Source organism: Electrona antarctica, assembly GCF_951216825.1.
Source record: "Electrona antarctica genome assembly, chromosome: 16".
Lineage (NCBI taxonomy): Eukaryota > Metazoa > Chordata > Actinopteri > Myctophiformes > Myctophidae > Electrona > Electrona antarctica.
In genome coordinates this window covers 23475707-23489858 of record NC_136797.1, presented here as the reverse complement: position 1 = coordinate 23489858, position 14152 = coordinate 23475707, and the positions used below count along the sequence as shown (strand labels likewise).

The following is a 14152-nucleotide window of genomic DNA, read 5'->3' as shown; positions in this document are numbered from 1 at the left end:
TGGTGTCAGCCATTTAAGTGCTATTCCATTCTTTAAATTGCATTTAACGGGGCACAGCCATCTGTAGGATTAGGTCTAAACCTTCTCCTTTTCTATCACATTCTCAGAAGAAGAAAAAAAAGCACAAACACAAACTACAAAGGCCAGCATTTGGCCTCAAGACCTGGCTCATTTGCGGAGACTGACCTATTATTTCCGTCTAATGATGGCTAGTCAATTGTTCCCCTGCCAAAAGCCCTGCCTAACACTAACATACATTAAAGCCGTTTTGTACCCAACCCTCTCCTTCCAGTCTCCTGTCTCTCTCTGGAGGAAAAGAAAAGAATGTAATGGAAACCTTGCAGACCTTAATTGTACTGTAGTGCAGTTGGAAGGTGATGTGTGTACACAGTACATTCAATGCTGCAGTGGGAACAGGCTTTGGAAAAAAAAACAGGCTTTGAAAAGCAAAGTTCTACAAACCAGTTAAGGTAATGTAATAGGTTTATCTGGCAGAATCTAATCATAAAATGTGCCAACGTGCCATTTCAGCAAAAGAAACTCTCCCTAGTCTGTTTGACTAGGGACAAATCTGTAATTATTTACTTACAAAGGGGACACAAACTTAAAATCTTCAAATCAATCTGCTAACTTGCAATTTCACACTATGGCTCGTTGACTCTTTTCATTGGTTCTCAAAGTGGGGTCCAGAAACAAATGTTAATATAGCATCACAATCATATTAACAACTTTAACCATATTTTATATACTTTGACAATGACAAACTCTTTTCAGATGGGGGGGGGGGGGGGCGCAGCCAAATCCACAGCAATTTGGGGGTCCTCGATTTGAAAAGCGCCCAAAAAGCACTGGACTAAGTGAACCACCAGCAATGAAATGCATTTCTTTCACAGGTTCAGGGTCAGTTTCGATTACACTATATGGCCCAGAAGGTGGTACTAACCCTGAGATCTGGCAACCCAGAACTTGTACTTTTTGACCTTTGCCATTTTAACTTTTTGTCCTTTAGAGACTGATGGCAATGTTTTTAACAGAGGACTGAAATGATAGTTGTGGGAAAATAATAAGAGTTCTACATACATAATAGATCTTGATGTATTGTTATGATGTTTCTTCTGTTTATGTCGTTTTTGTACGTGTCATACAAAAACATTGCATGATCCCCACAGGATCAATGTATAGACCAGCTACAGCTATAGAAAGGTCTATTCTCTATTCTATTCTATCCTGAAATGTGAACCCTGCCATTGTCTCCTCGACACAGGCTTTAGTCAATAATTACAGACAACATATTCTGCTGTGACGAGTAGGCCCTTGCAATTATAATGTGAAGTGCACTACATCAAGCTGGGCCGGGGGTGGGGGGGATTCAACCACTTGAACTACGGTGACCGGCCGCACGTCCCCGTTTGGCCTAAAATAGCCCCGGTTTTTCACCACAATTAAAATAATAGCATTTGTTTTGAGTTTTGAGTGCTTACACATATAAAGGTACAGTGTGTTAAGTGCTAAAATAATTGCCCCTGATACTGACAAAAAAAAAACGTGAAAAAAACAACAACATCATATCAAAAGGTAGCGACAGATATGTGATGTAAAAAAATAATAATTATGGTCACCCTAACTTGAACCATTGTGTCCTTATTCTGGGTTGTGCATTCGGTGAAAATACAAGTGAGCTTGTAGATCTGCTATGTTCACAGAAGAGTGTAGCAGGAAGAGGGGAAAAAAAGGACGGGGGCCTAGTAGACCCCTCTGGGGGACTCCGCCGGTCAGCTAAGTACACAGTATAGGCTTTAAATGGTTATGTAAGGAATACCAACACGGTAGAGATTCGGGAGAATGTAAGTAGGTTGCGTGTTGTTTTCTCTGCTGATTCATATTATTTGGAATTGAAAATATTTGAGTCCAGTCAGCTTAGTGCAGCAGAGCTGACATGCTACAGTCAGAAACACCGGCAGGGTAAAGCCCTGGCTCTCGCTGCTCTGGCCATGCAGGTTTAAAGGGCTTACAGGCTGCAATAAACTGCCTCTCCTTGAAGGACCTTTTAAGGAGAATTAATATCTTTTTGACAGCACCGATCGTTTTACAAATTTACACTACAAAATGTCTCACTCTGTATCATCATCAATTTGTCAATGAGTCACCCTGATGAAGGCCTTGTTGCCGCAACGCGTAGGTGTATTTTTTTTAATTCTTGTTGTGCAATAGCCAGACTATTAAATGAGTTTTAGAATGTCTGTGCCTTGGGAGACATTCCCCTTTTTTTTAATAAACTAGACATGTTCTACGGTTGTTCTAAGTTGTCTGGTGAAATTAACATCAAAGATGCTTTGCTACAAGCAGAATCTGCTAGAGCTACTTGGAGGTGTTGCAAGTTCATCCTCTTGCTCCTCAGATGTAATACAGTGTAATATATAAGGATTTATTTATCAGTATTTTATTCAGCCATGCTGAACTCCTATGACTGTGATTTACTCATATCGTTGCTGTTGGGCAGAAACCTCATATCTCCATAGATCGTTTGTGTAAATGAATGCCCATTTTGACATCATACATGAGTATGATGGCAGCGGTGGCCGAACGGTTTGCGGAGCGGTCTTGATACCGGAAGGTCGCCAGTTCGTATCCCCGGACCGGCACGTTCAAATTACCACTACTGAAGTGCCCTTGAGCAAGGCATTGAACCACTACCATGAAATGTTCTATGAGCAGGGCCTGGCTGTAAACAAGTATCTGATGCTTAGTCCAGTTACCCTGGGTAAATATAGTAACTTTGCTTTGCTTTGCTTTGCTTGCTCAACAGTAGATGTGAGGCGTTGTGAGCTTGCAGATCGCCTTTTTTCACTTTGTGTTTAACTTTTTGAGTGGCACAACCACTCCAAGGGGAACAGCAATGTCCGTGTTAACCTATGTGACTGTGTGACTATGTGTGTGACTATGAGTACCAGTAGGGGCAAAAGTGGCGCTGTTGTGCCAGAAACAGAGAGAGAGAGATAGTGCTGCACTGTTGCCTGCTAATGAGAGAGCTGAGAGAGAGAGAGAGGAGGGGGGGGGGGGGGGGGGTCAGGGGGAGAGGGGAGTTGCACCACTCAGTTCTCACGGGTGTGATCTTTGAGTGGCGCAACCACTCCAAGGAACAGCAATGTCCGTGTTAACCTATGTTTGTGTGTGACGAGTACCAGTAGGGGCGCTGTTGTGCCAGAAACAGAGAGAGAGAGATAGTGCTGCACTGTTGCCTGCTAATGAGAGAGAGTGAGAGAGAGAGAGAGAGAGAGAGGGGGGGGGGGGGGGGGGGGGGAGTTGCACCACTCAGTTCACACAGGTGTGATTTTTTCAATAAAAGGAACCTTTTTGGACAGGCAAGGTTTCCATCCGACAGAGATGATAAATATAGGCCCTGTGCCAGATGTCACAAGTTTGACGTGACGTGATAATAACGACTGACCTCTGACGTGTGCCCCAGGGACCCATTAGCACGTCAATCATAAACTCTACACATTCATGCACTCACCAGCACCACAGTAGTATGCATGACCTCACGCACACCTCATACTCCATCCATTTAGCCCATTTTGACCTGCGATCAGATTCTAAAAATGTCTTCTACATCCTGACAGTTTTCTGAAAAAGCTATGTTTCTATGTGAGTCGATTTTTCAAAAATAGCAGATCTACAAGCTCGTAGCGCGCCACTCGGTGGCGCGCTATGAGCTTGTAGATCTGCTATTTTTCAATAGCTAAAGCATAACATAATGCTTACACCAAAAGGGGTTCCCGCCCCAAAATGGGTTAGGAAACAGAACTACCAATTAGCATCCTGCCTGAATTGAGTACAATGGACCACAATGGAGACAAGCCTCCCGGGGCTTTTCGTTTTATCCTTTTAGCATAAACTTTGACTGCACTACCTGTACTGCTAACGCATCTGCTAATAAAGTATTCAATCAATACATGTTATGTATTACACAACGATATACAATGTCACAGCGTTCCAGGTCCAATTTGGTCTGCTCGTGTTTTTTTCTGTCCCATAAATTGTCAATTTAACTTGTGAGTTCTCTCTCCTGATTGGATGAAATTGGTATACCGACGCCGGAGAATGTATTTTCTGTTTACTAAATAGCTGGAGAGACCCTTGTTACTGAAGACTGCAAGGGCTTTTTTTTGGTGCTATCGATATCCTTCTAGGCACAGTGTTTGACTGTAGTCTGTACAAACAAAAACCCCTACAATAATGATTACTATGGGAAGATCCATTTAATAAATGTATATGTATTAACGATGCATAGCCTGCAAGCAAAATCCGGGCAGATACACTTGTTAACACGCATGAGCAGCACTATGTGGGCGATGAACTGTCTGTAGGCCTACTGTATGTGACATCAGGCACGTGCATAGGGGGGGGGGGGGTTAGGGGGGCTTGAGCACCTGCCCTTTTGCAAAAAGTGCCCTTTCTCAAAAATAAATAAAAAACGTTTTATTTTTTTATGGAGAGGGCAACAACAACTTTTTTTTTTTCTTTTTTAATTGCCACATAAGGACATGTGGGGGGGAGGATGTGGTGTGGGGGCCAATACGAGCTTATGTGGGGGCCAATAAGGGCTTGTGGCACACATGTGCCCTTTTCTGGAGTTTGAGCCCCTGCCCCCCCAGTGCTCTCTGCACGGCCCTGTGTGACATGCCAAGCAGCTGACCAAATTGGCGGTCTACTTAAGCTCACTTGATTCATTGCACTCTCTCCTGCTGTCAAAGTGTTGCCACTGTATGTGCTTTGCTTGTTCCTAGCACCACCGGCACCGGCATCCGACTCAACTATCATTATTTTATCTAACAAAACCCACTTTAAATCAAACTTGCACCGAGGGCAAATATGTCGGCTGACTTTATCTCTCTTTCACTAAAGAGATGTTTAGGTCATGGCCGAGTTACTGGTGGTAGTGGTTAAAGTATCTAACCTATTAGCACGTACCTAAGCACATGATCCTGACTGAGGATAAGGCCCCGGGTCGGGCTGACTAATGACCGCTTCATGGCCGCGGTGATTAAAGGATAACGCTACGTGGGTGCTAGTGGGTGACATCACCACCGTTGGTCATCCCTCAAGAACCCCCTGCTGCCTGGGAGATAAACAACGAGCTGACGCAGCGCATGACACACACCACCACGCATCCTCCTTCTGGCGTACGCACATTACAGTAGTGGTCTGTCAAACCTGCTCATGTCAAGGACCCCTCCAAATTCTGTGCCAGGGACCCTCCCCCGCACACAAGAGTTGAGTTGTAAAAAAATGTCTCGAAAATATTCAAAATCTCTTTCGCAAAAAGAAAAAATGCAGTTCTACAAGCTCAAAGCGGGTTTCATAGTGAATTAGCGGTGCATTGTGTGAGATCGGCTATTTTCAAACAGTCGATGTATGTAGGGTTAAAGTTGTTAACTGATTTTGAAGCTGTATTAACTAATTTTGCTGACGATCCCCTAGAACCCCCTCAAGGACCTCTGGGGGTCCCTGGACCCCACTTTGAGAACCACGTTATTAGAGCACCTGACTGATGCTACATTCTTTGGGTCCGACGCTTGGAGAACCCTAGACCAACAATTACCATCATTTTGACAAAGATAGTGAAACCCGGTTAACACCTTGAGGGCTCGGGCCTATTTAATCCATTAATAAAATGTGCCCATCGTTTATAGCGCCCGGACCACTTTTACCGGCGGACCGGAAGTTGTTGTGAATGTCTGTGTAGCAGCTAACAATAGCCACACCACTCTAGAGTCGATCGACAACAACGGGAGGTAAGAATAAATCTATCGCGACTAGCGACTGGACCGCGGAGCGCCGTCTAACACAGGATATTTTTTCATAATTAGACGGGATGATTTAGATCGCGAGTTATGAACGTTTTAAGATTTTCGTTGTCGTCAGCTAAAACAGGCAGGGAAAATTTTCGATGACGTGTCACTGTTGTGCAACACCGAGTATTGCGCAACAAGCGCCTCTAGGCTGTAGAGCGATGCGATCAGTTTTCATAGCACTAATTTGACGGAGATTAATCAATTTCCGTCTCGGTCAACTGACCGTGCACTTGAACTTGACGGTGATCTCCGTCTTGCGCCTCCAAGGTGTTAAAAGTGGTAAAAACAAAATCAGGACACATTGGCAGCATAGTTATATAAAAAGTCTAATAATGGCCGATATATATATATATATATCGACCAAACCGATATATCAGGCTGGCTTTAATGATGTATCAACACGGTGGAAAAGTAAGATTAGATTATCATCGAGTTCCTAACCTAATAGCAATTAGCAAGATACAGAGATACAGCGCACCAGGCAGGGCACGGCCATGTTTTCATTTCCTTACAGATTATGAAAGTACAGACTGTAATCTTTTCTAAAATAATGATGTCTCACACATTGATATCTGAAAATAGCTGAGAAGGAGTTGTAGAATGTGAAGAATGTTGTGTGGGGGGAATCCTGAGAGGTCTAGGAGGAAGTAAACAAAGTGTGTTATTGAGAACTGTGGTACAGCCACAACAATCTCTCTAGATGAGTGAGTCAGCACCACTGCCTGAACCCATTTAGACCCGAGGCCGATTCTGAAAACCTAACCTAAGTTTTCTGAAAACCTTCAAATTCTTATTCTGCTGCTCTAACTGTTGCTCTAAACAATTACAAACTCCATAGACTTGGCTGCCACATTATGGCCATTTTCAAAAGCAATGCATTGGAGGGGATAGCGCCAAGGGGCCAGTGAGGCGCTCCAAAGTTGAAGCAGCTGGGCCCTAGTGGTAAGAGGAAGGACTGCAGGCGGACCCGTGCTTTAACACGTAGGACCATCACTCCCTACGTCACCCATACGTCACCCCGGACCTCAAATTTGAGGTCCGGAGGAGGTACTTCCGGCAGTCTTCCGGGTGCTTCAAAACGCCACTGAGCAACTTCATCGAAATGAATAGCTTGGGGGCGGGGCTAGTGCTCCAGTTCGGTCTCTATCCTTTATATACTCTATGATAGCGCCCCTCAACAAAAATAAAAACAATATGTTAGCTACATGCATATATAGCAACAACTAATAAGACCCAGAGGTAGCTCCCGGATTGAAAGGTATAACAACGTAACCGGTCTAAATGGGTTTGTACTGATGTTGTTAGTACGAATAAACACAGACGCACCCAGGAGGAGTTGGACTAAGAAATGGGAGGAGCCAAACCCGAGTTCCCCGTTTTACCCCAAAAATGAGGTTGTGCTCTCAGAAGGAAAAAACAAAAAGGGATAAAAAATAAATGTGATTTTCTTTTTTTTTATAGAATGGGTTCCCAGGTTCAAGCCACGAGGAAATGTTTTCAATCCTTATTATATGAAGGACAATACTAATAGTGTGTACTAGAACCTGGGCTGTCTAAAATGTGGGTGGGGCAATGGGAAGCATTGACCAGCAAGGCTGAGAAAGCCTTCCGACAAAGGCAGACAATGGTTGGATTTTAATTGACGGAATACTCCATCAAAGGCAGCTAAATTGTTAAAAAAATCAAATTAATGTTATATTGAGCCGATACCCCAACATTTTAACTTCGAAAAACCCCATAAAATACATCAACAATGACCTATTTCCTTGATTTGATTTGTTCATGGCATGTTTTGTTTGACACACTTTTGCTGTTATAGAATAGGATAGAAATGCTTACATGGAAGACCATTTCTCAAATGTAATGTCTGCTCTGTTCATATTTACCTGCGGCACATTCTGTCAGACCCTGTTACGTATACAGGATGTGACAAAACTATCAAAAGTAAACACACACACAAGCACGCGCACACACACCCGCGCACACACACACACACACACACGGAAAAACAGACAGACACACGGACACTCACAGTTTGAGCACGGCGGAGCGTTTTCCCAGCATCATCCTAACGAAGTCCCTGTAGTTGATGGTGTTGCTGCTTCCTCCGGTCACCTCCAGGATCATCTTCTTCACCTCCAGGTGGGTCTTAGGAACCCCCAATTTCTCCATCATCTGCTTCAGGCCCATTATGTCTGACGAGGGGAAATATATACACTGTAACTATTTCATTCTCACTTAGGCATTTATTATGTCCTGCAACGGACTCATCCATAATCATTTTGTCCGATCCGTTATTTTCTTGTTTCTTTTTAATTGATCGATTTATTCAGGCACTGATATATCATCGCTGTGGAGGTGGAAACCTCATATGTCCAAAACTGTTAATTTTCAGATTCAAAATAAAGTAGCTGCCTGGGCCATGGCTCAGTGGTCCAGGCACCTTGGCTGGTAATCCAGTCTGGCAGTGTGCCACGGGTTCGACTCCCGATCCCGACGGCCTTTACTGCATGTCTTCCCCCCCCATCTCTCTCCCCATTTCCTGTCAGCCTACTGTCTGTCCCTCCATAAAATATATAAAATAAAGGCGAAAGCCACAAAAAAAAAAACATTTAAAAATAAAGTAGCTTAAATAGCTGGTCTACAATGCAACACATTTTTGAGCTTGTAGATCAGCTATTTTTGCTACATCTGTGTGACACCGCGTATGACGGATTAGGGCATTCATTTATCAAAAAACACATAACAAGTTAAAATATGAAGATACAAGGTTTCTGCCAGACAGCGGAAGACAAGAAAATAAATATTATTTCATACATAGATACAAATCTTGATTCTTAGTCAAGAAAGAAGCTCCAAACTTCAAAAGACGCTATGAAAAAAACTCACTGAAAAGGCACACACACACAGTAGCTCTTCATAGTGTGCCAATGCCCTGTTTTAAAATCCATTTTGGGCAGGAACCCCTTTTGGTGTTTTAAACATTATGTTATAATTTAGCTATTGAAAAATAGCAGATCCACAAGCTCTCATATCACTGGTTGTTTTGACCGGGATGCTGTAGTGTGGGGTGCTAGAGTCTGTCTAACAAGACTCTGAACTGTGTGCGTGTGCGTGCGTGTGCGTGTGTGTGTGTGTGTGTGTGTGTGTGCATGCGCATGCGTGAGTGCATGCAGTTCTAGAGTCTGTCTAACAATATATATATATATATATATATATATATATATTAGCTATATATCAATGTACGTTTTTCAGAAAACTGATTTAGAAGGCATTCCAAGAATCGGCCTCAGGTCTAAATTGGTCAAATTGTTAATTTGTTATCAAACATATCAGCCAGTCTACATTTCCCAAAAAAGGAAATGCATGCATTTCATTCAGTCTGCCCCGAGAAGCCGGTAAAAAGCGTATACAAAGGAATGAGCAGACGGGGATATCAGGAGCAGAGCCATGGATATATATTACCCTCTTCCCCCCAACAGCAAAGCCAACCCTGCTGCTACTCACCAATCTCTCCTTGGTCGTTTAAGTCAAACTCAGCATATTTATCTGGAAAAGACAAACACAAACACAAAGACATTGTCAGTAATTACATTAACCGAGAGAGTCAGTCTCTCAGTGTCTCTCTCTCTCTCTCTCTCTCCCTCTCTGCATGAGAAAAAAAGACAAAAACAAAACTATGTACGTAGAAATAAAACAGAATAAAGAAATGTGTAAACCGAGCTGTGTCAAATGGCACAGCTCGGTTTAGAGTAGCGCCCAGAGTAGCGCCCAGGATTACAGCATAGGCAGTTGGAACTGGGTGAAAATGGGTTAGAATAATCGCAAATCGAGGTTACGGTATTGCGGTATGTTCCCCTTACACTTTACTTGACCCCAAAGTGTAGGTGACTAACATCAGCCATAGTACTGCGTTCCGGAATAAAACAAAACCAGTAGCAACCACAGCGTGTGTCCTGAATGAAAGATTAATTACGTGCATTGCTCACACAAACCTTTCCTGATTACTCTTCAATGTGCCACACAGGCTGGTTTACCACGTTTACTTCACAATAATTAATAATCCAATAAACTGTGATATTCCTAGGCCTTGACATTCATGCAAATGAGAAAGCGGTCAAAATCAGCTGGGGCAGTACGAACGGGGCATCAAGGCCACTGTGGCCTCAGGGTTAGATCATTTTTTTGAAAGCAAGGGCATAACGCCAAAACGAGGGGCGACGGCGGCTGGTGGCCTTTCATGGCCTCCGTGAACTTCCTGCCCTGCTCGACACAAAACAATCACCCGACAAGGATTGAGTGTGTATGGGGAACAAGACCAATAATATACACATGAGGGCTGATTACAAATGAGATACAGCTGGTTGAAGACGTCACATGAACATTTAGAAATATGAAAACTAGAACATGAACAGCAACCGGAACCGGAACGCTAGCCCAAAAAACACACCCTGCTCGCCCCCCAGCATTGCTTTTATTCTTGTATCCGTCTTACTGAGGTTATGGTTAAGAATGAGCTTAGGTATATAGCAGGGCTATTCAACTGGCGGCCGCGGCCAAATGCGGCCCGCGGAGCGCCCCCTAGTGGCCCTTGGAATAACTTTCAAAAAATAAAAAAATAAAAAATAAACTTTTATTTTTTTTTAATGAGAGAAAGTTACAGGTATATATCTCACACATCAGTGTGCAATATATAAAGTGCTAGATTATCATAATGACCGTAATCCTAAATTATATTCTATCATATTCAAGGGCTTTTGGAGAGACACGTGTGTGTTTCCAGCTAGTGGTCGTTGACGCTCGTTCTGCCAAATAGGTCTATTCTAAGGTATAGCATATACTTGCATAGACATATATCACCCTGTGCTCATACTGTGCACAAATGTATTAGCCTACATAAATCTTTGTGTTTGAACACAAAATGCATTTGTAGAATCCAAAAAAAAATTGCGCTTTGCGCGCACGCTGTGCAGCCCTCCACACACAATCATTCTACAGTTGTGGCCCCCGACCTAATCTAGTTGAATACCCCTGGTATATAGGCATAGTTTTACCAAGGCTACGTTTAGAATAAAGGTTAGGTATAGGCATAGTTTTTATCAAGGTTACACTGGAATAAGGTTAGGTTTGGACATGGTTTTACTGAGGTTACGTTTAGGAATAAGGCTAGGTCTTAAGCATAGTTTTACTGAGGTTACGTTTAGGAATAAGGTTACGTTTTAGGCATAGTTTTACTTTGCTGGTGGTGACGGTTCCAAGGTCGCCAGCTTTGACCCGGGAGTCGGGACAAGCGTGTTTTGAGGCGAGGGTTCTTGTATTCAACATATAAAATACTATAGACTATAGACAAGAAGACAGGCAAAGTCTGTGACTGTAACCATTCATGTCTCTTAAAACCCATTTTGGGCGGGAACCCCTTTGTGTTTTAAGCATTAGGCCTATGCTATACTTTAGCTATTGAAAAATAGCAGAGCTACAAGCTCATAGCGCAGCACCGAGTGCCGCGCTATGAACTTGTAGGTCTGCTTTTTTTGAAAAATCGTGAAAATGTTCCTCAAATCTTTGAATATTCTTTCAGAGTTTCAGTTTTTAACTCAAATCTTTGTTTCTGGAGAGGTCCCCTGGAACAACATATTTTCAGATGGGGGTCGGCGGCATATTACATATAATTTTTGGGGTCCTTGACATAAAATATTGAGAACCACTGATATAGAAACATGAGGTTTTTCAGAAAAAAATACATTTTAAAAAGACATTTTTAAAATGTCGACGTCAGGCCTAAATGGCCTTTTTGTTTTCCTTCTGTATTTTTTTTACCAGCCAGCCACGGCTGGTATTGTTTTCAGCTTGTGAGTCTGTGTGTGGAGAGTGTGGACAGATTGTGTCAACAAATTATGTTGAAACATTGTTATCGGCTGCAGTATGCTGTTTCACTTCAAAGGGAACAACATCCTAGAGCGCCCGGTTCCCAACGTCGGGTCCAGGGACCACAAAGGGGACCAAATGGACTGGACCCTTTACGGCAGTGGTTCCCAAAGTGGGGTCCGGGGACCCCCAGGGGTCCTTGAGGGAGTTCCAGGGGGTCCCCGCTGCCCAGCTAAATGATAGTTTGGAACGAAATGGACCAAAATGGTCCATTTTGGTCCAGAGTGTACAAATGTGTACAAACCATAGTGTACAGAGTGTACAAACCAGAGTGTACAAATGGACCAAATGGACCCTTACAGGTATATTTGGACCTGTAAGGTCCAAATGGAGGGAACCAGTTCTAGAACCAAACTTCTTTTTGGTGGAAAAGGAGCCTCAGAGTTAGATCGACACTGATAATTGTACAGTGTACTACTACGTTACAGACTCTTGAGAGTGTACAAATGGTACCAAATGGACCTATTTATTTGGAACCAAATGGGACCCGTACACTCTCTGAGTTATAGACCCATACCATGGGTCCATGTTGGTTCCAAACTTATCATTTAGCTGGCGACCCCCTGGAACTCCCTCAAGGACCCCATGGGGGTCCCCGGACCCCACTTTTGGGAAACACTGTTCTAGAGTCTCTTCTGAAGTTGAAGAACCTTGAGGCACACATTTTCCCCTTCAATCTCACCCCCCTTTTATACATGTCCTTCATCCCATGTCTGCTGGCTTTGCTGTCACAATGGAGCCTCTGTGTCCACGAGAGAGAACGAGGGGGGGGGGGGGGGGGGGGGGGGGAGAGTCAGAGGGTGACACAAAGGGAGAGAGACAGAGAGAGAGAGAGAGAGAGAGAGAGACAGAGAGAGAGAGAGAGAGAGATGGGAGAAGAGAGTAAAAGCTATGGAACTGTGTTGCCATATGAAGCATGGGGGATGGAAGAGAAGAGGACAATGCCAGCCCTGTTCGTCAACATCTTTGAGTCCCCCCAAAACACACGCGCACACACACACACACACACACACACACACACACACACACACACACACACACACACACACACACACACACACACACACACACACACACACACACACACACACACACACACACACACACACACACACACACACACACACGCGTGCATCCATTAACTGATAAACACCAAAAACAACAACAATACAACAGCTCTGCTCTTGAACCTTTCTGTCGCACATTCATTCCTATTCTCTCCGACGCGTTGTGCTGAAACGGTGGACAGTGGAGCAGCATATTACTTTCAAAACTTCCAAAAAAGACCCAGGAGGGAGTGACACAGAAAGACAAAAGACAAAAGAGGCCCGTTTAGGTAACGTGTGACTCCCAAATACAAGCTCCCTGTTGTTTCTCAAGAATTTGGCCCCTTCAACTGTACTGTCTGTGAAGCCTATCTGTTCCTCTGCCTCTCGATGATTTCTGGTGAAAATAGCAAAGTCAAGACGGCGGTGATTAAGGTTGAACACAGTGACAAAGCACTAAAAAAGGGTCATTTCACAGGGTGCGACTATTGATCATTTAATCAAATGATTGATTAGTAATCCATCCCTACTTCGGGCTCCTCATTAATAGGCGAAATGGAAAAAACGAAACCTTCAAAAATGGTGCAAATTGGAGAGCGTCGGCTTGTGATGTGTTGTGAGCTTGTAGATCTGCTATTTCCACAACGTTTGCACTACGCTGACTGTTTGAGGACAAAGTAATAAAATAGATTCATTGATATATAAAAAAAAAAAAAAAGATTAAACTGTGCATCTCGATTATTCAATTAGACCTAATCGAAAAAAAAGTATCGACTGTCTTCCATCTAGATCAGTAGTTCTCAACCTGTTTTTTGGTGTTTTTTTGCCTTTATTGATAGGGTACAGTAGTTAGACAGGAAAAGGGGAGAGAGATGGGGAGTGACACGCGGCAAAGGCCGTCGGGCTCGGGAGTCGAACCCGCGGCACGCCGTCCGGCTGGCTCAGCAGCCTAGGTGCCCAGACGGTTGAGCTAACCGTCCGGGCCGTGAAGTGACAATTTAAGGACTTTTAAGACCGTTTTCATACCCCAGAAAAAAGAAAGAAAGAAAATAAATGGAATGAAAAAAGAACATTACTGCATCAAACAAAAATAACAAACTATAGTATCAAGACAAGCCAGAAATTCGCCAAATTATCAAATAATATAAGAAAGAGGCAAACATCTTGAAAATAGCCGATCTGCAAGCTCACAACACGAGTCACACCTATCACATTTGGGTCTCAGGATAAAAAGTTTGGTAACCACGTACGGATCTATAGCCCCGGCAGACTTTAGCCCATTTTGGGGCGGGAACCCCTTTTGGTGTTAACATTATGTTATGCTTT

At 43.4% G+C, this 14152-nt stretch overlaps 1 protein-coding gene across 1 annotated transcript in view; it reads right to left on the bottom strand.

Moving 5' to 3' along the window:
• aif1l (allograft inflammatory factor 1-like) overlaps window positions 1-14152 on the bottom strand; it is a 33145-nt gene that overhangs the window by 3698 nt on the left and 15295 nt on the right. Inside the window, exons 4-5 of the mRNA XM_079524789.1 lie at window positions 9363-9404; window positions 7888-8050 (exon numbers count right to left, since the gene is read on the bottom strand). Coding sequence (XP_079380915.1) covers window positions 7888-8050; window positions 9363-9404 — 205 coding nt within the window. The remainder of the gene's footprint in view (window positions 1-7887; window positions 8051-9362; window positions 9405-14152) is intronic.